This window comes from Agelaius tricolor, unplaced genomic scaffold (genome assembly GCF_023055355.1).
Source record: "Agelaius tricolor isolate 1412-34295 unplaced genomic scaffold, bAgeTri1.0.p SCAF_5, whole genome shotgun sequence".
NCBI lineage: Eukaryota > Metazoa > Chordata > Aves > Passeriformes > Icteridae > Agelaius > Agelaius tricolor.
The window spans coordinates 4,061,766-4,086,930 of NW_027269265.1; the positions used below are offsets into that span (position 1 = coordinate 4,061,766).

At 46.6% G+C, this 25,165-nt stretch overlaps 1 protein-coding gene across 2 annotated transcripts in view; it reads left to right on the forward strand.

Moving 5' to 3' along the window:
* Positions 1 to 8,165, forward strand: part of PELI2 (pellino E3 ubiquitin protein ligase family member 2) — a 72,115-nt gene extending 63,950 nt beyond the window's left edge. For both annotated transcript variants that reach the window (XM_071426164.1, XM_071426165.1), the window contains one exon: positions 2,143 to 8,165. In XM_071426164.1, the coding sequence (XP_071282265.1) occupies positions 2,143 to 2,721 (579 nt within the window). In that variant the 3' untranslated portion in view covers positions 2,722 to 8,165. The remainder of the gene's footprint in view (positions 1 to 2,142) is intronic.
* The last annotated feature ends 17,000 nt before the right edge of the window (positions 8,166 to 25,165 follow it).

Sequence of the window (25,165 nt, forward strand, 5' to 3'; positions counted from 1 at the left end):
CCTACTTAATGTATTTGTTTGTATTTGGCTGTTTGTTCTGCATTAGTGGTATTTTCTGCATACTTTCTGTGCATAAAGCCAGGCAGTAGGTGTGTTTTTCTCTTTAATTTTATAAAGAGCCTTTTTAATATATATTCATCACTAATGAACTGACAGCAAAGGCATGGATTGCTTATATGTTTGTGACATTAAAATAAAGAATATTTCAGTCAAGTACAATGTGTGTTTATAATAATCCCCTGAAAATGTTGTAAGTACCTGCTTTTAATGAGAGAGAAGCCTTTAGGCAGTGCACGATGGGGCTGTGTTTGCTTGGAATACCTCATTAAATAAGAGGGCTAATGAGTGGGGTGGTTAATTGTTCATAAGCTGAGCCTGTGTGACTTCCAATTTGTCACCTGAGAAATTCAGCTGGTGATTCTGTCTGCTGCAGTGCTAAGCCATGCAGGTACCTGTGCTGCTGCTGAGGCACACTGGGAGTTCATGCTTCTGCAGAATGCTTGACCCTTGCCACCATCCCTGAAAAAATGGTTTGTGAGAGGCAGGACAGCTGGCCTGACCTGGGTAGCAGTTTTTACTCCAAAAAGGACTTTTTTATTTTACTGTGTGAACAGCTTCTGTCAGTGTAATGTGGGCAAAGAATTCCAGGAGAGAATCTGCTAATGCAGCCCTCAGGGAATGGCATGTCTTTTCTTCAGTCTATCAGGACTTACTGAAATATGACAAAGGAACAGAGAATCAATATTGGAGGAAAAAAAAGCGTGCTCAGGGGCCCAAAGACTGTATAATAATTTATATTGCAGCTGCAAATGCAAATCCCCTGTATAAGCACAGAATAAGAGAGCAGTGCTCGTTATAATCCTAGATATAGGTTAGGAGGTGAGGTGGATTCAGGACAACAATAAGACAAAATTAAGCAGGTTAAATGCTGAGAAAGGTGATGTGGTGTCTGTGTGGTGTTTGTGAGGCCCCCAGGAGGAGGGAAGAGATGGGAATCTGACTGCATGTTCTCAGAAGACTGATTTATTATTTTATCATATTATATTAAAAGAATGTTATACTAGAACTATACTAAAGAAGTAGGGAAAGGATACATCAGAAGGCTGATTTATTATTTGATGATATATTTGTATTATATTAAAAGCATGCTATACTAAAACTATGCTAAAGAAATAGAGAAAGGATACATAGGAAGGCTGATTGATTATTTGATGATATTATATTGTATTAAAAGAATGCTATACTAAAACTATATGAAAGAAGTAGAGAAAAGATACATTAGAAGGCTCATTTATTATTTGATGATATTGTATTAAAAGAATGCTATACTAAAACTATACAGAAAGGATACATCAGAAGGCTGATTGATTATTATATTATAGGAATGCTATACTAAAACTATACTAAACCATAGAGAAAGGATACATCAGAAGGCTGGTTATTTTATGATATTATATTGTATTAAAAGAATGCTATGCTAAAACTATAGAGAAAGGATACATCAGAAGGCTGATTTATTATTATATTATATTATAGGAATGCTATACTAAAACTATACTAAACCATAGAGGAAGTATACATCAGAAGGCTGATTGATTATTTGATGATCTTATATTGTATTAAAAAAATGCTATGCTAAAACTATAGAGAAAGGATACATCAGAAGGCTGATTTATTATTATATTATAGGAATGCTATACTAAAACTATACTAAACCATAGAGGAAGTATACATCAGAAGGCTGATTGATTATTTGATGATACTATATTGTACTAAAAGAATGCTATACTAAAACTATACTAAAGAAATAGAGAAAGGATACAGACAGAAGGCTTAACAAGAATGAATAATAAAAACCCGTGACTCCTCATAGCCTTGACACAGCTGGACTGTGATTGGTCAATAAATTTAAACAATTCACAATCAAACAATCACCTAGCACATTCCAAAGCAGCAAAACACAAGGAGAAACAATCAGATCATTGTTTACTTTTCTTTTGGAGGCTTTCTCAGCTTTCCAGGAGAAGAAATCCCGGCAGTGAAGGGATTTTTTTTTCAAGAAATATCATGGTGACGAAGGGATTTTTTCAAAAAACATCATGCTGCCAGTGTGTGTAAAAGGTCTTTGTGTCCTGCCACCAGGTAGAAAACGAGACCAACGTGCTGCAGGACGGCTCCCTGATCGACCTGTGCGGGGCCACGCTGCTGTGGCGGACGGCGGACGGGCTCCTGCACTCGCCGACGCAGAAACACATCGAGGCTCTGCGGCAGGAGATCAACGCCGCCCGGCCCCAGTGCCCCGTGGGCTTCAACACCTTGGCCTTCCCCAGCATGACCCGCAAGGACGTGGTGAAGAAGAAGGACGTGGAGGAGAAGCAGCCTTGGGCCTACCTCAGCTGCGGCCACGTGCACGGCTACCACAACTGGGGCCACCGCAGCGACGCGGAGGTGAACGAGCGCGAGTGCCCCATGTGCAGAACCGTGGGCCGCTACGTGCCCCTGTGGCTGGGCTGCGAGGCCGGCTTCTACGTGGACGCCGGGCCCCCCACGCACGCCTTCACCCCCTGCGGACACGTGTGCTCCGAGAAAACTGCCAAATACTGGGCCCAGATCCCGCTGCCTCACGGCACTCACGCCTTCCACGCCGCCTGCCCCTTCTGCGCCACGCAGCTCACCGGAGACAACTGCGTCAAGCTCATCTTTCAGGGCCCCATCGACTGAGGAACCGCACGGAAATGACCACAATAAAAAGTGTTTTTGAACGGTTTACTGTGAAGATTTTTTTGCCACTAATTCTAGATTTTACCTTTTTTTATAATGTTGTTAATATAGGGGGCGGTAGGGTGGGGATGGGGGGACCGTGGTGGGGTTGGGATACATTGATACCTGGAACTCGACAGATATCAGTGGTGTTGCATGCTCGAAAGCAGCATATTCATGGAGTCTTCTTGGTCAAATTGTAGTATATTTGTAATCTTTTTATTAGTACCCTGGATCAGAAAAAGGTGTCTTAAATGATTTTTTTAAGCTAAGATTTTTTAATGGAAAGGTTTTTTCTTCTAAACTTTGACAAGCCTTTAAAACCTATTTTTCAAATCTAGAAGGAACATACAGAATGTAACTGTCTTTAATTTGCAATATAATTTAACTTGAATAGTTTCTCAAGGAGCAAATACAGAATGTGTGGACAACCATAGGTGAATGTTCACTAGAGATAATTGGATATGTAAGAGAAAAATTAGCTGCCTAAAGTGTAGAGGATAAAAGCTATTAAAATATCTACTATGGTATAACACAGCTGGCCAAAAGGGCATCAAAGATTACTTGAAACTGAGGAAATCATGTTTGCATTGATTTCCTTTCAGTGTAGTAGATATCCACTGGCTATTAGGTATGGGAGATGGCTGATTATTTTCTGGTTTTGTTGTTTGTTTTTTTTTCCATTTAACCTGCATCTGGTGAAACCACTTTGCTCTTTTCCATACTCAGCTCTGGGGTTTAAGCTGATGTTCTGTGTATGTGTGGTCTGGCCTTTTTATTTCTGCTTTGCTTGCCCTCAGTGCTCCTTGCCCAGGACCTTTGGGTGAGTGGAGGCCACAGATTCCCAAAATGGTTTGGGTTGGGAGGGACCTTAAAGCCCATCAGTTCCACTCTCTGCCATGGCAGGGACACCTTCCACTGCCCCAGGGTGCTCCAAGCCCTGTCCAGCCTGGCCTTGGACACTGCCAGGGATCCAGGGGCAGCCCCAGCTGCTCTGGGCAGGCTGATGAAGCCAGAGCTGTGTCCAGGCATTGCTGCAGTGATGAAGGGTGGTGCCACAGCAGGAGGTTTAGGTGCAGCTGGGACAGAATTTATTTCCAAAAACCTGAATTCAGGAGAGCACTTAGTCTGTCCTTAAATCTGAGCCCATGGCTGGGACTGTTTAGATTCTCAAGAGCTTCAGTGCGTTGTGGTTATTTGCTGTTCTGTTTTGAAATTAAAAAAAAAAAAAACAATTTAAAATAAGTTATTTTTTAAGCTCACTTTAAAGCATTTTCACTAGAAGGGAGAGCATCATTTCCAGTTCAGCTGAGCATTTTTGTTCACTTTTCAACTTGCTGCCATCTGTCACCTTTTCTTTTGCAGATTGAGTTGTGTTTGTATCTCTTTTTTCCCCCAAATGTTTGCAAATCAAACAACATTCAAATGTAATCAAATATATGCACTGGGGTGGTACATCTGAAGTGGATCACTTGAAATTCGTGACTTTTTAAGAGAGCTGATAAATGTTTACTATGGAAATAATTAAATCAGAATTTCATATGAGGTGTTCCCTGCCCACTGTTAGGCTCATTTCATGCAGAATGGTAACTCTTTGATTTGTGGTTGGTTTTTCTTTTTCCCTTTATGCTTTCTGTACTCTTGGTATCTGAGGTATCAATCTATCCAGGTTTTAACAAAAAAATGGGGAGAAATCTATAACATCTCTAGATGAAATTGATCATTCAAGCTCAGTTTTGTTTAATCAACTATAGCTTTTTGCTATATTTGTGCCCTTTGTATAAATATATAATTTATATGATTTTAATATATTCTGTATATATATATACTTGAATTGGCCTGTTCATATTTTGGTTGTAAAATTGTTTTATAGTTAACCTTATAAACATTTTACATGTCCCTTGCCAATGGTGATGGGATGGATTTTGTCTGCTGCTGTTTTTAGTATAATTTTGCTGTATACATGTTCAGCATTTTAATAATTTGAAAATAGCTTTACTTTTCTTTTCATGCTTTTGCTGTTAAAAAAAAAACAAAACTCTGCAGCATTTTTTTTCCCTAAAAGCCCCAAACTGTACAGTTTTTGTCCCACTCAGTGATTGGAAACAGGATAAACCTTGTTAACCTACAACTATATGCTTCTTCCTAGTGCCTTTTCAAAGAGATCCTCTTGTGATTCCATATTCCAAGTCCTTTCTCCCAGCCTCGTGGCTCATCTCCACGGAGAGCAGCAGCCCAGCCAGCTGGGGGAGAAACCCAGACACAGAGGTGCCTCTTCCTCACCCCTGAGCCCCCTGCAGGTTCCTCAGGTGCCACAGTCATTCCTGGTTAGCAGATACCTCATCTGGGAGAGGCAGCCTCACTCCTCCCTGCTGGACTCACACCCAGGAGCTGCTCCTGGTGAGGTGCTCCTGGCTGGCTTCAGGCCCTGCAGCTCCCTGCATGTGCAGCACTCCCTGGGGCTGAGCTCAGCAGGGTCTGCGCGTCTCCTCTGAGCCCCCACAGCCTGGGAGCAGCCAGGCACCACCTCCCTCCCCCAGCTGCTTCACTGCTTCCCTTCACTGTGTAGTTCAATTGCTGCTTCAGGGCTTCATCTCCCTTCTGCTCCCTGTGGAAGGTGAATGGAAGGTGTTGGAAGAATCCTCACTGGAAATGCAGCACACCATCAGGCTTGCTGTGTTTGGCTGGATGATGGTTTGTATCCAAGGAAAGTGGCTGTTAGAAACTGTGTAAACAAGATTTATTTTTCCTTTTGCTGTTGGCAGTTCTGTATAACACGAGGAAAACTCTGAGAATCCCAGAACAGGCAAGGCTGGAAGTGACCACAGGGGCTCATCTGGTCCCACCTCCCTGCTCAAGAGGGGCCCTCCTGGAGCACAGGGCATGGAATTGTGTCCAGATGGCTCTGGAGTATCTCCAGTGAGGGAGACTCCACACCTTCTCTGGTCTCTGTTCAGGGAAGTTCTTCCTCATGTTCAGGTGGACCTTGTGGGCATCAGTTCCTGCTCAATCCTCTTGTCCACAGAGCAGGGCCTGCTCCATCCTCTTGGCACCCCTTTGGATATTTATACACATTGATGAGGTCTCCTCTGTTGTCTCTTCTTGGGGCTGAACATTCCCAGCTCCTTCAGCCTTTCCTCCTGCGAGAGGCTCCACTCCCTTCATCCTCATGGGAGGATTTGCCTCTGCTGTTCCTGCTCCAGCATCTCCGTGTCCCTCCTGTCCTGAGGAGCCCAGGACTGGGCACAGCACTCTGGCTGAGCAGAGGGGCAGGATTCTTTTCCTGGAAGCAATTTCCCAGGGTTTGTGTAGAATTCAGGGACTTTGCTGTTCAAATCCAGGGTCAGTCCCCTCTGCTGGGGAGGCAGAAGGGTTTGTACCATGATTTTCCTCAAACCCTGCTCTGGTGAAATGATGGAGCATTCAGCTCTTAGCCCTCACCTTACCCCAGCTTCATAAACACCTCCTCTGCTCTGGTACCTCTATAGTAAAAGGAGTTTGTGGATAAATCAAATTAGAGTCAGTATACTTGAGAAGCACCCTCAGGTTTATTCAGTATTTGTGTCCTGATGTTCCCTGCATCCCATTTCCAATGCTGGCAGTGTATTCCATAAGGATTTTTTTATCACCTGTTACTGTTGATTCTATCTGAATGCCTCAAAAGCAGCTTTGACTGCATAACTTAGAACTAAAAGTATTTTTCTAGTCTGATTTTTTTTTTAAAAAAGATGATATCTGTCAAATCCATGCACACTGGAGCTGGAACCCTTCCCTTTTTCCTGGCAGCTTTCTGTGTGAGTGCTGAAGTCTAAATAAAAGGAGTGCTGAATGCTGTTCTTACTGGGAATTGTTGTCTCTTGTACAGGACAGTTCAGATGAAACTGTTTTAGTCATTAATTTTTTTCAAATTTGGTCATTTTGTGCATCAAGCTACAGTTATAGTACTGTACAGGTCAAATAATTAAAGAGGAATCTTTTTTTTTTTTCCATTGTGAGGGTGGGAATGGGGATCAGAAGGGAAGAAAGCCATGGTTGAGCTGGTTCCAGTAGGAGCAGAAGCAAAGGAACTGCTTGGAACTGTGACTGGAGCTGTTCTGCTTTCAGACCTCATCCAGGCTCTGAAAAGGATTCTCCTGAGTTTGTGAGGAAGTGCTGGGGTGCTCTGGGTGCCCTTCCAGTGAGACATTCCTTGGTGTTTCAGTGGCAATTCCTGGAATTCAGGGCTTTGGCTTCAGAGCCTGAGTGAGGAGCCAGAGATGCTGAGTGTGTCATAGTGAGAAACTGCAGTGGAACTGTGAACAGAATTATGTTTTAGTGCTTAATTATGTTTTAGGGCTGTGGTCATTCTCTGTTTGGTGCTCTTGCAGTAGCTGGTGGGTTCCTCACCATTTTTTCATTCTTCTGGAAGTGGAAGGAAGTTCCTCCAAGGCCATCATGTTTCTGTTCCTCCATCCCACAGTCTTGATGCTTTCCTGTGCTTGGAGAACCATTGGTAGGGATGTGGCTGTGGTGAGGACTGACAGGCATTTAAATCCATTTTTAGCCTGCTAGGAAAGTTGACCTTGACTCTTCCTCCTCATTTCCTCAGTTTTTCACCCTCCTGTGAGTCCTTGGCTCCTCATTTTTAATTTATCCACACAGTTGCAGGTACACAAATAAACACAGCTTGGAAGGAAAACACAACCCAGGTGTTTTTGCAGTGTCTTTTGACAGATTTTTCTCATTATTCTGGGTTTTCCAAGCACTGGTCACAAGTCTGCACACTCAGTGTAGTGAGGTGAAAGGACAAATGTGGAAGGTAAGGCTGGTTTGGGGGTGGAGAGGGGGGAGTGTCTGGGATGGTCACAGTGGCTCTGCAATCTGTGTCCCACTGGGTGGATCTTGGAGAGCAGTGGAGTCACCCTGGACTGGCAGTAAAGACAGAACTTTCCTGTCTGTGCTGCTCAGTGTTCATTTATTGGCAGCAGAACAAAAACTGGAGCTGCCTGGGACACCCAACCACCAGAAGCAAACCCCAGTATCTGTCCAGATTCCCTCACTGGGGGCATATTTATGTTCTCCTGGTGGGCAAGCCAGTCCCCAAGTCACCTGGAGTCCCTCCTGCTGCTGTCCTGGGCATTAGGGATGGGAATGGCTCTTGGATCCACCATGGAGAGCCCTTGGAAGGCAGCAGAGCTGTAGGAAAAGCCTCTCCCACAGCAAGCCCTGTGTGATGGAGGGTGATGTTTACCTTCAAAACAGTGTGAGCAGCTGTTCAACTTCTGGGTATATTTGTAAAATTGGTCTTTTTATACACCGTGTGAAATGGACTGGAATAATTTCTTTTGCTGTTGTACCTGTGGAAGTACAAGCCATTTTACAGGAAAAAAGAATTATAAAACAAATTAAAATATTATCTCAGTATTGTCACTGACTCCTTCAGTTTATTTTCCCTGCTGGTTGGTTCTCAGAGCTTGACTTTGATTTGCAAAAAAACATATAAACAACTTCAAAAATAAATGGTTTCTTTTACTCTTTTATCCCCTTTCTACTCAGCAAACAAAACCTGAAGCCTTTGATTGAGGATTTTTAAATATTGGAGGTAGTGGAGCGTATTCAGGTGTGAGTGTCCTGGAATTTCAGTTAATTCCCTTCCCTGATTTTTAAATTGAACTGTTTGTTTTCAGTGCCAGCTGCCTCCTTGCAGTGTTAACATAATTGCTAAATAAAAGCAATTTCCAGGAATAATATGCTTTGTGACTCTTAAAATTAATTTCCATAATGGGAATTCAGTGGTTTGTTTTCCATCTGTGTATTCTGTATCCCTTTTTTTGCAGGTGGTCCCTGTGAGTACAGGAGCTTCATTTTTTTAAAGGAGCTAAAATGAATTGTCATCTTTTTTTGGAACTTGGAAAAATAAGTGTTGGTGTGAGCACAGGGAAGGGAAATAAGGATATCTGCAGTGTTTTCTAGATGGGGTCACCTGCCAGCTGGCTCCTGTGCTTCCAGGGAAGTCAAGAGTGCTGAATCCTTTCCAGGGAAGTGCTCCTGGGTGAGTTTGGGATGTTTGGGTGTAACTGTGCTCCCCTCCCAGCAGAGCAGGGAACCCTTTCCTGTGGGATTGCCCTGTGCAGCTTCACTGCAGGGCACTGTCAATGCCCTCCTGAGGGCAGGGCTGTGTGTGCTCCTGGTGGGCTCCTGGCAGGAATTCTGTGCTGGGAGAGAGGCAGTGCCCAGGGGAGCAGAGACAGGCAGGGCCCTCCCTGCTGGTTTAAAGCAGCTGTGGGTTGGGGGCTGGAGGGAGATGATCCTTGGGGTCCTTTCCAACCCAGACCATGCCAGGGTTCCAGGGCAGCCCTGGGCCAGTTCTGCTGGGAGTCCTGGGTGAGGGGGGAGTTTGTGCTGCTCCTCAGGGGAGGGGAAGAGCCTCAAGGCAGGAGCAAAGGCTGAGAGGGAGGAACAGGGAGAGTTCAGAGCTGAGCTGAGCTGCTGCCCCAGCCTGGGGAGGGGGCTGAGGGAATCACCCATCCCATCCCATCCCATCCCTGCCATGGCAGGGACACCTTCCACCATCCCAGGGTGATCCAAACCCCATCCAGCCTGGCCTTGGGCACTGCCAGGGGCAGCCACAGCTGCTCTGGGCACCTGTGCCAGGGCCTGCCCACCCTCCCAGCCAGCAATTCCCAGTTCCCAATCTCCCATCCATCCCTGCCCTCTGGCACTGGGAGCCATTCCCTGGCTCCTGTCCCTCCATCCCTTGTCCCCAGTCCCTCTCCAGCTCCCCTGGAGCCCCTTCAGGCCCTGCCAGGGGCTCTGAGCTCTCCCTGGAGCCTTCTCCTCTCCAGGTGAGCACCCCCAGCTCTCCCAGCCTGGCTCCAGAGCAGCAGAATTGTCCCAGCTCATCCTAAAGCAATCCTCAGTACCCCTCAGGACTGACCCTGTGTGAGCTTGTTTTATGCAGATTGTGTGCATTTTGTATCCATTCTGTCACAGGTTTGTTTTTTAATTGAAACCTTCAGTTTTCAGCCCATTCTCCATTCAATTTATGCAAGACAACAGGACCACATATCATCCTAATGATCCCATTCCCTTGCTGCTTTTCCCTCCTCATCCCTCCAGCTCCCTGATTAAAGATGTTGTGGTCTCTTTTTTCACTGCCCTCTGAAGGGAGCATCGATTCCTATCTGTGTTACCTGGCTATAAAATTTCACTACTCACTCACTGCAGCTTTGCTGCTGGGAAATCATCTTTGTGAGAGCTTTCCAGGGCATCTCTGGCTCCTGCTTTTCTTTGCCTTTCAAGGCATGGCTGTATGGATGCATATTTTTAGGAGGAACTTAAGAAATCTCTTTCATGTAAAACTAAGGCAGACAGAAGTTTGACAGAGGAGTCTGAGCCTGATAGTTCCTTTCTTTTCCACTCACTGAAAACTCCTGTCTGAAGACAGGAGATGAGAAAAGACTTCACAGCAGAAAGGAATTCAGTAGAACCCCAGTTACATCAAGGCTTAAAATCCTGGATGTGCCTGTAAATAATTAAATTTATATATATTTATATATAATATAATATAATATAATATAATATAATATAATATAATATAATATAATATAATATAATATATAATAATTAATATAATATAATAATTAATATAATATATATTATATTATATATATAATATTTATATATAGATTTATATATTCATATACATTTCTTTATATATGCAAATAAATACTCTTGGGGGAATATTGCCCTTAAATGCTGTATTTTTAAAGGAGCCTGACCTTTGAACTCAGCCCAAATCTGCTGATTCTGGTGGGAATTTTCCTCAGCAAGGACAGAAGGGGAACAGAAAGGGAGCCAGGGAGCAGGAATGGGATGTGCTGTGGGGGTCTCTGGGTTTCCCCAGGGTTTCCCCAGGGACAGTGTCTGTGTCCCTGCCAGGCTGCTGGGACCCAGCTGTGGCTCTGCAGTGCCAGCTGTGTGAGCAGGGACAGGGGGCACGGCCCTCAGCCCCAAGGGGGACAGGATTTGGGCTGAGGTGCCCGGGACAAATCCAGCTCAGCTGGGCAGGGAGAGCAGGGAGCAACATCTGGCACATCTGTGGAGCATCCCCTCCCCTCCCCTCTTTATTTCTCCCTGATTAAATGGAGTGAGGAGCCAGGGAAGGGCTGGAGGAAGGGAGAGCAGGCCAGAGTAATTCCCCTGATGAGAGGGTCCAGAGGAGGATTAAGCTGAGCTTTGTCCAAGCTGTGCCTGTACACAGGGAGTGGTTTGGCTTTAGCTGTGCTTCAGCAAACCTTACCCATGAGTGGGCCTGGAGGAATCATGGAATGGTTTGGGTTGGAAGAGACCCCAAGGATCATCTCATCCCCCCCTGCCATGGCAGGGACACCTTCCACTGTCCCAGGCTGCTCCAAGCCCTGTCCAGCCTGGCCTTGGGCACTGCCAGGGATCCAGGGGCAGCCACAGCTGCTCTGGGCACCTGTGCCAGGGCTGCCCACCCTCACAGCCAGGAATTCCTTCCCAATCTCCCATCCATCCCTGCCCTCTGTCTGTTTGCATCCATTCCCCCTTGTCCTGTCCCTCCAGCCTCATCCAAAGTCCTTTTCCAGCTCCCAGTGGCAGAAAGGCACCAGGAGGTGCTGCCACAGCCATCCCATGTCAGGGGAGCTGCACGGGCACCTAAAGCCAGAACAATTCCCCTTTCCCAGGGGAAGGCACGAGCTAACAGGAGGGCAGGTTTGACTTCTGGCTTTTCCCTGCTCAGCCCTTGGGTTGGTTTTCATTTCCCTTTCCTATCCAGAGAACAGGAACTACAGAGCTACCTGGCACTGCCTGAGAGGATTTGAAATTTTTCTTTTAAAAATCTGGCTTTTCACTCAGTGGTTTTATCCCCTCCCTGCAAGCAGATCATAAACATGTCCTTTTTTTTTCAGTGGGAATGTTCTCTGCAGAATCCAGTGTCTTCCTTCAGGTGTTTGCTCTTCCTTCACCCTCTGGCTGCTCCCAGGAGTGTTGTCCCTTTGGCAGGATCTGTTTCCTCCCTTCACCCTGTTGGATTAGGCCCTTTTCTCACCCAGAGATGGGGCAACTCTGCCCTTAAGACCATTTCTGTGCTTTTTCTGTGCCCTTTCAGGTTTCCTTGCTGGATCTGGGCACGTGGCTCTGCTGCTGAGCTGCTCAGTGGGACACTGGGGTGTGGGGCCACATCCCAGCCTTGCAATCCCCCTGCTCCCACCCACGAGGCACCTGGGAACTCTTGGGAGTTGCTGCTTTTGCTGAGCTGAGCTGAACCTGGTGGGATTGAGGCTCCCATGGGGCTGGAATCCTTCCCCACCTGCCAAATTCCCCCTCCTGGGAATTTGGGGCTGATGGCCCCATTCCCTTATGGAATCACTAAGGTTGGGAAACACCTTTAGGATCATGGAGTGTAAGGATTTTGCAGCTCTGCTTTCCAATGTCAGGGCTTTTCTATCCAAAATCCTCCTGGAATTCCTCTCTGGAATTCCCTGCTGTTGGCAGAGCTCATGAGGAAGGAGAACACTCGTGTTTGGTGCTTATTCCTGCACATTCAGGAAACAAGTGGAGCCACTTGGTTTTTACATTTCTTTATCCTTCAGCTGAGTCCTGCAACAATACCTGTGCTTTTCCACCTGGGAAAAAACCCTGGCTGATTCCTTTTGCTTTATTCAATCCTGGATCCACACTAAACCACCTTCCTACTTTTCCAGAACTTGCCTGCTATTCACAATTAATTAATTAATTAGATGTCATTAACAGCACTGTGATGGCTCTGGGAGGTTTCTCACTCTGCACCTAACATTTTGCTTTTCACTTCTTTTTCTTTTCTTTTCTTTTCTTTTCTTTTCTTTTCTTTTCTTTTCTTTTCTTTTCTTTTCTTTTCTTTTCTTTTCTTTTCTTTTCTTTTCTTTTCTTTTCTTTTCTTTCCCCCCAGTGATAACACCAAACTCAATTCCAGGATTTACAAGGTAAAGCCTCTCCATGGAGAATCCACCAGCACCCATCAAAGTCCCAGAGGTTTTTATTCCCTGGTGATTAGCTGGGTGCTCCCCTGCCAGTGCCAGGCAGCTCACCCATCCTATTTAATCAGATTATGCAAAGTGTTTTGCAGGGAGGATGAGGCAGACACCTGGGATGAGCTCAGATTTGGGGATGGAGATGAGGATGTGGCAGGAGGGGGGCACTGCTGTGTTCCCTGGGATGCCTGGGGATTTCCTTTAATTCCCTCAGCAAAGGGAGAAGGAACCAGAGGAGGAACCAGAGCAGGAATCAGAGCAGTTTTTATTTTCTCATCCTGGCTGGAGGATGCTGCTGGGGAAAATGGGGTGTCTTGGTTTGAAAAGCCAGGTGTGTGCTAAGGAAGGCAGGAGCCTCCCCTGAGATGGAAAACGTAAAATGCAAACCCCCTCCCTCTGAATTGTTGTAATTTTCAAATTAAGGGGCTCTCAGGCAAAGATATGGGAGCAGGAATAACAGTTCTTTATTGGGAAGAAAATTAAAATAAAAATGCAGTAAAACAAAACAGCACAGCCAGAGTCAGAGCATGCCCTGTCCCCTGTGTGTCAGGGGGTGGCACAGCCCCATCCCATGGGGGCTCAGCCCTCCTGCAGTGCCAGCTGTGGCTCTGCTGGAGCAGGGATCCTGCACAAGGGGGGAGTTTTCCTCTGCAGCTCCAGGGCTGCTGGAGATGGGCCTGGGCTCCCTCTGGCCATGCAGGGCAGCAGAAGCTGCTCCTCTGGCAATGCACTGGGCAAAGGCTGCTGGGCTGTCCCAGCACCTCAGATTGGATCCAGGTAGGAATGCTTGGCTCCTCCCCTGGGCGGAGCATCTCCCCATGGGATGCTGGGATTGGATCAGCCCTGCAGGGACACTCAGTGGCCATGGACAGCAGAGATCTCCTGCAGGGAGGATTGGCTGTGGGAGGGATAAAGAAAAAACTGCCCCATGAACAGCAGAGAACTGCCTCAGCTCTGAGAGATGGGGATTGAACTCACATTGCTTTGCCATCCAGGACAGAGAGGTTCTCCCTATCCCTGTTTTCCACTTCCTGGGATGCTCCTTCGTTCCTGGCTCATTCCACACACATCCCTGTCACCCAAAGGAATTTTTTTCCTAGGATTTTACCTGCAGGTTTGTGGCCAGCTCCTGATTTTCTTGCAAATCCAAATCTGTCAGAACAAAAAGGAGCCTGGCTGAGGCCCCACCTTGGTCCCTGTCCCTGCCCTTAGCACAGGACATGGACCCCAAAGCACCCTGGGTTCCAGGCAGGATGTTGGATGTGGGGCTGATTCCTGGAGCTCCCCCCCAGTTATTATGGCATCATCCTGATTTTCCACCCCCCCTCTCCTGCCTGCTTTGTTTTAAGGATTAACATCTAGAGCTGTGTGGATGTATCAGAATTGCAGCTATCTTTTATTTTCCATTTTTTAAAGCCCACTTGGTTGCAGGGGGAAACACAACCCCAAAGAGAACACACATCAAAAGAAAGCCAAATATAGAACATTAAAAAAAAAAATAAGACAATTTTAAATAATAGCAATGTATGAGTGAGATTTTGTAAAAAATCTGCTGACTTTGAAGGCAGCCTCATGACTTATGAATATTTAGAGCTGACAGTCCTGGATAGAGGCTTTTCCTTGAGCTTATTTGGGAAAGTGGTGCTAAACTCCAGTGAGTGATGGGCTCAGAGCAACTCAGGGTGTCAGAGTTGTGTGAACTCAGCTCCTTTGGCCTGGGGGCTTACAGGGAGGGTGGTGTTTGGCCATTCCATGGAATCATGGAATGCTTCGGGTTGGAAGGGACCTTAAAGATCATCCAGTTCCACTATCCCAGGTTGCTCCAAGCCCCATCCAACCTGGCCTTGGGACCTCCAAGGATGAGACATCCACAACCTCTCTGGGCATCCTCACCCATCCTCCCCACCCGGAGGCACTGGGGTTTTGGGAAGCAGCCCACCCTAGGAAATCTGCTCCTCTGGGCATTTTGGGTTATGGTCCTGAGCTTGGGAAGGGGACTGGGAGCTGGTTTAGCCTCCTGCATCCTTAGCAGACCCCCCTGGTCTTCCTAAAATGCTGTGAGATGTGAGGAGAGAGCAATTTGGGGTTCATTTCCCCTTCAGAGCATGGGGGAACCGGAATCCCAGAATGGTTTGGGTTGGAAGGGACCTTAAATCTCATTCCAAACCCTCTGCCATGGGCAGGGACACCTCCCACTGTCCCAGGCTGCTCAAACCCCCTCCCAAAAATAATCTGGAGGGTTTTTCCTGGTGACTTTGGCAGAAGGAAAAGTGGAGCTGAGCAAATAATGAGCCAAAGGTGCAGCTCGAGGCCTTGCTGTTGGTTTTGTGATAAAGGTCCTGGGGTGCTCAATTCCCAAGGAAATACTGCTGCAATAAAGTGATTATAGGTTTTTCCAGATGTATTTAGGGTTAGGAGGCTAAGAGGAAATTCCTAGCTGAATTCCTGTCTGTGGGATAATGCTCTTTCCATGATCCTCCCTGCCAAGAATCACTTAATTATGAGTAATTAAAAAAAAAAATAACCCAACCTATAGCAGGGCTTTGGCTTGGCTCAAAAATGCTGAGGGATTTGGGGACAGGAAAATGGAATAAAGGGAATAAACAACAAAAAAAAAATGAACTGAGTGACCTTCTGTGCAGATGGGACTTGGCAAAGAGGGGAGTGCTGGGGGGAAAAGGGATGTGGGAGAGAGAGGGGATCTCCTTATCAGGGCAGGGATTTTGTCCCATGCCCATGCTGGAGCCAGGGATGCTCTTGGGTTCCCTAAAAAAAAAAAAACAACACAGCTCCTTCTCACCAAAAGAGTTGCTAATTCTGTCATTTCCCTCTTTATCCTCCCTGCCAAAAAAAAAAAAAGAAAAAAAAGAGAAATCTGTGTTTTCTGCAGGGATTTGGGATTGCTGTGATGATGATGATGGACCCAGGCTGTTGGCTTGGTGGTGGGTGTAAAAATGCAACTTTCCCAGGAAAACCTGATGTGTTTGGGCAGGGGCTGGCTCTCAGATGAGGTGAAAAATCTGAGCCCTGGAGAAAAATCTGAGGGGATTCATTTGATTTTCCCCATTCCCTGCCAGGGATTTGATTGTGGACCCTCCAAAATGCAACACTTAAAGGAGCAAAATGATTCCAACATGAAATTTTATCCCTGAGAAATCAAAAGTTTTGCTCAAGCCTCATCTTATAGAAAACAACAGAAGGAAGTTCTGAGATTTTTTTTTTGAGATTTACACCCCTCAGCTGTGCCCCACCAAGGAAATCTTGAGTAGTTTGAAAAGTGGGGTTGAAAATGCCCTTTGTTAATTGTTTGCCCTGGAGATGAGCATCAAATGTTTTGGGTTTTTGGTTTTTTTGGGGGGGGGGTTCTGTGGGGTTTTTTTTGGGGGCTTTTTTTGTTTTTTTTTTGAAAGTGCTTCAAACCCACACAAAGACCTGGAGCTGTTGCACACCTGTGCTGGGTTTTGGGGATGGATTCCCTCATCCATAAGTGAAGCATAAACCAAAGTGGGACCCTCCTGTGCTCCATCCGTGCTATCCTGTGACTCTGAGCAGCAAGGGGACAGGGAGGGTTGGCACAGGGACATTTAACCCTGCCAGGGCTGTGGGTTGAAGTTCCTGGCAAGAATTTCTCCTGTTTTCTGCTGGGGTGGGTGCCCAGAGCCCTGGGATTGGTACCTGGAGGGGTTGGATGTGGTTCAGTGAGACACACGTGGGTGTTGTGCTCATCAGACCCATTGAGGGCAAACTCCTGGGCTGAGGGATTTGGAAACATTCCTGGCTTTGTGGAAGAAGGGGAGGGAGCTGGAAGTGATGGAGGGAAAATATGATGTTGAGGGAAGAGGGTGGGAGAGGATGGGAAAGGAGGGATGTTGAGGTTATGAGAACCACGGGGGCAATAAAACAAGTGTGAGGCTGGGAGGGAGCCTGGGGCTGTGATCTCCTTCCCCAGGTGCTGCTGCCTCCATCTGGCTCTGTGGCCTGGATTCTGCCCAGGGGACAGAAGGGGAAAGGTGGGGAGGGGGCAATGAAAAAATGCTGGTACCAATTGCATCTCTCCAAACTCACAGCTGGGTTTGGCTTGGAAGGGACCTTGAAGTTCATCAAATTCCATCCCCAGCCATGGCAGGGACATCTTCCACTACCCCAGAGTGCTCCAAGCCCTGTCCAATCTGCCCTTGGGCACATCCAGGGATCCAGGGGCAGCCACAGCTGCTCTGGGCACCCTGTGCCAGGGCCTCAGCAGCCTCACAGGGAGGAATTTCTGTGGTCCATGCAAGATTCTTCCTCTTCCCATTCACCTTAGGTCTGGGCAGAGCTGGAATTGCAGCAGCCAGGCTGGGATGGACTGGGATTCCTGGGTTGGGCAGATGTGCCCTGGTGCCCTTGGGCACTGAGGGGACAGGACCCCCCTGCACCCCCAAATGTGTTTGGTCAAAGGTTGAGCTTCGATCTTGGAGGTCTTTTCCGAGCTCAGTGAGCCTGGGATTCTGTGAAATGTGGGTGGGAGCAGGAGGTCATTGTTCCCCTGGACTCAGCCCTGCTGAGGCTGCACTGTGGGATTCACATTCTCTGCACCTGAGAGAAGCAGTGAGAGGAGTCGAGAAAAGAACGATCAAAACAATTCTTATCTCATTTGCTGCTCCTGAGTTGTGCCAAAGCAGGATGCAATGTGGAGATTGTTTACCCAAAGTGGTGTTTTGTTTACCCACAGTGATGGTGTTCTGTTTCCTTGGCCTGTCAGGGCCAAGTGTGTGTCTAGACTGTTGGTCAGCAGACACTCACAGGATTTTGTTGACTACTTCTGCAATTTCAGTTTAGATGTAAGTGTAATATAGTCTAGAATAATACAGTATAATATTATAGTATAATAAAGTAGTTAATTGGCCTTCTGATATCATGGAGTCCTTCTCATCATTTCTCCCTGCCACAGGGGTCACCTTGAATCCAATCCTGCACCTGGAGTGCTGTGCCCAGCTCTGGGCCCTCAGTTTGGGAAGGACATTGGGACTATGGAACATGTCCAGAGGAGGCAGCAAGGCTGGAGAGGGGCTGGGAGCACAAACCCTGTGAGGAAGCCCTGAGGGAGCTGGGGGTGCTCAGCCTGGAGAAAAGGAGACTCAGGGCTGCCCTCATCACTCTCACAGCTCCTGAAAGGTGCCTGTGCTCAGCTGGGGCTGGGCTCTTTCTGCAGCAGCACTGACACAACCAGAGCACACAGCCTCGAGCTGCACCAAGGGAAATACAGGTTGGATATGAGGGAAAAGTCTTTTACAGAAAGGGAGATAAAGTTCTGGAATGGCTGCCCAGGGAGGTGGTGGAGTCCCCATCCCTGGGTGTGTTTAACAAAGCCTGGATGTGGCACTGGGGGCCAGGGGTGAGTTGAGCTGTTGGGGCTGAGTTGGACTCGATCCTGAAGGACTCTTCCAACCCAGTGATTCTGTGGATGCCTAGATCAAGGATTAGGACACAGCCAAATGCCTCCTCTTTGATCAAACCAGGTGCCAAGGCTGAGGAGTCTGGGCAAAGCCAAGTGTTTGGTGGCCTGAAGGGACCCGCTGGTTGCAGTTTGTCCCAAGAGCCAGGAGCATCCTCCTGGAGGATTCATCCATCCTGACCATTGTATTTGTGGGGTTCCCAGACGAAGGAAGGAGTGATGAATCTGACTCCATGTTCTCAGAAGGCTCATTTATTATTTTAAGATATGATATGATATGATATAATACTAAAGAATACAGAAAGGATACAGACAGAATGCTAAAAAGATAATAATGAAAACTGGTGACTCTTTCCAGAGCCCTGACACAGCTTGGCCCTGATTGGCCATTGAGTGAAAACAACTCACAGCAGAACCCAATGAAACATCCAATCACCTGTGGATGAACAATCTCCAAACACATTCCACATGTGAGCACAACACAGGAGAAGCAAATGAGATAAGAATTGTTTTCCTTTTTCTCTCTCTCAGCTTCCCAGGAGAAAACTCCTGGGTGAAGGGGTTTTTCCAGGGAATGTGAATGTGACACCTCACTCACTGCCCACCCATCATCTCTCTGAGACAACTGGGAACATCAAATTGTACCCTCACTCCCTTTAAAAACCCTTTTAAACCTTTCTGCAAAAGGCCTGTAGGTTTTGACAAGGTTCTCCTGGTGCAAAAAAGCCACAGGAACTTTGTGGAGCAGCCCTGGCTGTGATCCTGAGCTGCCTGGGAGAGCCGGGGGCTCACGGATGTGGATGGAATAATAAGGATGCAGAGGGCAGGAAAATTTATTTTTGCAGGGCAGTAAAACCTGCTCAGTGCCAGGCTCTGGCAGGAGCTGAGGCTCTGATTTTCTCCTTCCTCACCTCCAGGTACAGTTTTCCATGGATTCAGCCCTGCACATTCCTGCCATCCCCTCCTCGAGGCGGTGCTGGGCAGGTTTTGGGGAGCTCTGGGAAGAGGATCCCCCACAGGGAGCTCAATTTGTGTTTAACCCCTAAATCTGTGTTCAATTTGAATTTGTTTAACCTCCTTAAATTTGTGTTTAACCTCCACCTAAATCATGGAGGAAGGGTTTATGTGTGGCTGTTGCAGAGAGGGATGAGGGAATTTATTGTGCTCTGGCTGCTGCCAGTGAATATTCAGACAGGTGAAGGATTCCTGGATTTATGGGAGAGGGAGTGCAAAAGCAAGGGGATATTCTTGGATCAAGCAGTTTAACCTGCAGAACTGAAGGTTTTTAGGGATGGATCAGGGGCACAGGGAGGGCACATCCAGGGAAAAAGCAAAATTTTCTGATGCCCGGTAGCTGCACTGGGGAGGAGGGGAGGCATGATCAGGGGTTTTGGGGTGGGATTTGATGCTCAGCACCCCAACCCTGAGCAAGGCTGGCTGGAGGTGCAGGGCAGGAGCAGAGGGTGCCTGCATTTCCCTCTGGCCATCCCAGGCTGTGTCCCAGCTCTGGTGCTGGGCTCCATCCCCTCAAGCCACAGCTGCAGCCCATTTCTGAGCCCATTTCTGAGCCCAGCTGGGTTTTTGCAGGTGGAAGAGGTTGAGCTTGCTTTGAGCCCAATAAAAGCTGTTCTCTCCCAGGATTCACCTTTTCCCTGAGCACACTGAAATCCTGGTGAGCTGCCCTGCAGCAACCCCAGCTCTGCACCTTGTCCCCAACTCTTGCAAGCAGGTCCTGCCATCCTGGCTGATTTTCCATTTTAATCTCCTGTACTCTCACTATCTTTGAGTCTTCACTGGCTTGGAAATGTCTTTTTTTTTTTTTTTTTATATTCTCTCTCTCCCTCACCCTTCAAGCTACCATCAGCTTTCTGACACGAGGGTTTTATTGGAATAAAAGCAGATTTTTATCTCCCAAGCCTGTTTATTAAACTCTCTCCCCTCTTCCACAGCGAGCTGCCACCCACCCTCCCGGATGTTTGTCGATTCAAATCAGGTTTAATCAACTCACAATATTGGACACAGTAAAATTGGATTTTTGAAAGCCCAATAAAGTTGTGCCACTGCTCTGGAGGAGCTCAGATTTCATCACATCGTGTCAGCAGCCACAAGGAACAGCCCATGAGAGCTCATCTGCAGGGAGCAGCAAGCTGCTAAAAATGGATGGAGCCTCTCCTGAAGAAATATTGACTATTAGTATTCCTATTAACATTCTGCTGTCAGAAATGACCAGTGGTAATAAATACAGATGTAGCTTTTCATCCCCCTGCCCATTCATCACTGTCTGCCTGAGCTTCCCTGGGTGCCCAACTGCTCCCCACTGTGCACAGGACCCCTCACTGGGCCCCATCTCCCTGCCCTAAAGGAGCTGTTTGCCCTCATGTTGTGTCCTTTATTATTATTAATTTATATAATTATATTAAAAATAATTTATGAATTTATATATAATAGGAAATATTATTATCAATTATATTAATATTGATTAATATCAATCTAACCATAATCTATATTGGAATAAATGATAATAAAATATAATTTCTATTATTATATATTAATACAATTTCTGTTAATATTAAATAATAATAATAATAATAATAATAATAATAATAATAATAATAATAATTAGTAGTAGTAGTAGTAGTAGTAGTAGTAGTAGTAGTAGTATATTGTTTGGGTTGGAAGGGACCCTAAAGCCCATCCCATTCCACCCTCTGCCATGGCAGGGACACCTTCCACTATCCCAGGGTGCTCCAAACCCTGTCCAGCCTGGCCTTGTGTGGTATTTTCAGGGTCCCCTGTCGTGGGGAGGAAAGATGAATCTGACTCCACATTCTTAGAAGGCTAATTTATTATTTTATGATCTATATTATATTAAAGAATACTATATTAAACTATGCTAAAGAATACAGAAATGATACAGGCAGAAGGCTCAAAGATAACAATGAATCTCGTGACTCTCTCCAGAGTCCAACACAGCTGACCCTGATTGGTCATGAAGTTAAAAAAATTCACATGAAACCAATCAAACATGCTCCTGTTGATAAACAATGTCCAGACCACATTCCAAAGCAGCAAAACACAGGAGAAGCAAATGAGGTAACATTGTTTTCATTTTTCTCTGAGGCTTCTCAGCTTCCCAGGAGAGAAATCCTGGTGAAGGGATTTTTCCAGAAAATATGACAGTGACAGCCTTGGGCACTTCCAGGGGTCCAGGGGCAGCCACAGCTGCTCTGGGCACCCTGTGCCAGGGCTTCTCCACCCTCCCAGCCAGGAATTCCTTCCCAATCTCCCATCCAACCCTCCCCTCTGGCAGTGGAAGCCATTCCCTGTGTCCTGTCCCTCCATCCCTTGTCCAAAATCCCTCTCCAGCTCTCTGGAGCCCCTGGGAACTGAGGCTGCAGATCCTGATATTCACCTGTGGATCCCAAAATCTCCACAAGAGCTTTTGTGAGTCTGTGCTTTTGTGGAACCAAACCTTTGGGGGTTTTGGGCTGTGGGGTGATGGCATCTCTATCCCAACATCCCAATGTGGCCGACAGGGCCATCCTGGAAGGGATTTTGCTGCTCTGAAGGGGTTAAATATTCACTGAACAGCAAAGGAGTGTCTCTGCTGCTGAAAAGCAGCATTTAAGTGGCTGGGAACCACTGGTGTCTGCCCACTTTGGGGAAAAAAATGCCATAAAGGCAAACCAGGTTGTTTTGGTGGACCTTTTGGGATGGGATGGGCTTTGCTGGGCAGAGCACAGCAGCACTTGGCCCTCCTGTGGTCCCAACCCAGCCGGAACAATTTAGTTTTTAATTCTGAAGAAGCACTAAAGCCCATTTTTAAAATATGTTTTGAATGGCTGCATCATAAATTAAGGTCAAAATACAATTTCTAAATTCTCCAGCTATGATGCAGAATTCACTTCATTGATTTTCTGTGGGATTTGTAGGAGCTCCCATCATTGTTTTGACAGTTTTATCCTGGAGTAATAGACTTTCTTTTGGATAATTACAGTTCCTACATTAAATCTCAATCTTCTGTCGGACTCAGACAATCACACTTTGATTGTGTTCCTTTCTTTAGCTATACATACCCCATAAACTTCATATTACAGCACTAATTGTTTTAACACTGGAATTTCAGGGCTTACAGAGGAAAGTTCAAGGGTTAATCATGCAAAAAAACCCTTTAATCTCCAAAATTGGTGGTGGCACTCATTTTTTAAGCAGTGAACACCTATTTTAGGGACAGAAACAGCCCAACAGGTGCTGTTGATCCATGACAGAAGATACTTAAAGCTGATTAATTGCACATGCCCACTTTGAGTGTGTCTCATCCTGGTTCACAGAGGGTCCCCAGGAGGTGACAGTGAAAGTGCCACCACTTCCCTCTCCCAGCCCAGCACCGTGGGTGTTTGAGACTGTTCCTTAGCCTTCACCAGAGTGAGAAAGCAGATCCTCCCTCCAGAGCAAGCCCAGGAAGGTGTTTCACAGCTGATGCTGCAGCCACCCCCGTGCCAGGGCTATCTCTGCATCTCCAGCCTGCAGTGATCTCTCCCTCCGGTGCCCGGTCATTAAAAGGAAATTAATTTCAGCAGGCCCTGACGTGAGTAAACTCTCAGATTCCTGCTCTGTTATGACTGTTAACCAGCTAGATCTCTCTTTAATAGCTTATTTAAAGCACTGGGCTCCTGACAGGCCGGGTGATGGATGGAGCTGTCAGCCCCGCTCCGTTTGGAGAGGAGAAGAACATCCCTTCAACCACGAGCTCCATAAATCAAAAGGATGAAAAGCAGCCAGTGCATTTTCCTGGACAGGAGAGTCCTTCTCCCTGCAGAGTGCAACAGGCATGAAATTCAGGCTGGACTGATCAGGTCTGGAACCCCTTTGGACAGGTGCTGGAATGGGAAGGAATGGGCACAGAGCAGCAAAGCCACACCTTGGGGAGCCCGACACTCACCAGCAGCCCCTTCATGGCAATTCCAGTGTCACTGCTCATGGAAACAGGGAATTGATGCTCCTCCCTGTGCTCAGTGCCCCCAAAGCTCCCTGTGCTCCGGGGATGTGATCCCTGGAGGTTTGGCAGCACTGGAAGCACCACTCTTGTGCCAGCTGTGCCTGGGGGGGTGGTTCTGCCCCTCGTGCAGAAAATGAACTCTTGGGTTTTTCCTGCCACAAAACCACCATCATATGGCACCAGGCTGAGCAAAATTGAATCCCCATCCCCAGAGGGATTTAAAAGCCATGTGGATGTGGCACTGGGGGCCATGGGTTAGGGGTGGGCTTGGCAGTGCTGGGGGAATGGTTGGAGTCGATCTCAGAGGTAGTTTCCCACCTTAATGAATCTAATACACCAAATATTCACAGGGCAGAGCTGTGGATTCTGCCAGGTGTGAGACCCTGCTGGCACTACAACCTTTTCTCCATATTTTTTCCAGGCTGCCTTTCCCAGAGAGCTGATGGATGGGAGCAGGAGCCACCCCCACCCCCCTGCAGACGAGTTACTCGCAGCGCCTGAGTTTTGTTTAATATTGAAAGATGTGCAAAGCGTGGCTCTGACCTAGATTGGAGCTCTTGGGGGGAAGGCTGGGGAGCAGCCAGAGGAGGCAGGGCCTGTGCCTTGCCATGGAATGCTGCTGCTGCTGCTGCTGTGATAAAATAATCATTTAGGGATGGGAATTAACCCACTTAATCAGTGCTGCTCTGGGCTTGCTCCTCCTCGGTGAATGCTCAGAGGTGACTTGAGGTGCACAGACCCTGCTGGGCCCCAGTGGTCCCTGTGGCTGCTCCCAGCCTTGCCTTGCTTCCAGGATTGCAAAATGTTTGAGCCTTCCTTTTTTCCTCTTTTCTTTTTCTCCTTCCCATTCTTCTTTCCCTTCCCCTTCTCCTTTTCATCTTTTCTCCTTCTCCTTTCTCTTTCTCCTCCCTCTCCTTACCTTTACCCTCCTCCTTCTTATTTTCCCCTTTTCCCATTTTTCTCTCCCATTTTTCCCTTTCTGTTGCTTTTCTGGGGCTCCCCTCTAGCAGCCCCCAGCTCCCTTGGGATCACCTGTCCTGCCACGCCAGGAAAGCAGAGGGGTCCTTCAGATTCCAAGGATGGACATTTTTTAGAAAGCACACCCAAAGAGCTCTTTTTAGGTCAGAATATGCATTTTTAAACACTTCCCATCACATCACAGAGAGGTTTGTGTTTGACATAGAAACCCTGGAATGCTCCCACAACTCCTCCAGGCTCGTCCTAAATCCCTTGGTCTGTTTTTGTTTTTTGTTTTTTTTTTGGGAGGAGGAGGCATTTTGTGTCACAGCAGTGGCAGATTTTGGCTCCCTGTTTGTCAAGTCCAAGGGTTTCACAGTGGAGCTGTCGAAGGAGAAGGTAAAACTGGTGAACCACATAATTAGTTTTTGATTCAGTGATTAATATCACTTGCAAACAGGTAATCACAGCCTGAGCAGGCTCTTCCATGGTGTTGCTCCTAATGAACCAGTGTGCTTGGCTGGTGCTTTGCCTTGCAATGGGAACACAAATGTCACATTCACATTTTCTGAAAAATCCCTTTTCCCAGGAGTTTTCTCCTAGGAAGCTGAGAAACCTCAGAGAAAAAGGAAAACCATAATTATCTCATTTGCTTCTCCTGTGTTTTGCTCACATGTGCTTGGAGATTGTTTACCCACAGGTGATTGTTTCATTGGGTTCTGCTGGGAGTTGTTTTGACTCAATGGCCAATCAGGGCCAAGCTGTGTTGGGGCTTTGGAAAGAGTCAGGAGTTTTCATTATTATCTTTTTAGCATTCTGTCTGTATCCTTTCTGTATTCTTTAGTATAATATAATATAATATAATATAATATAATATAATATAATATAATATAATATAATATAATATAATATAATATAATATAATATAATATAATATAATATAATATAATATAATAATAAGTTAGCCTTCTGAGAACATGGAGTCAGATTCATCATTCC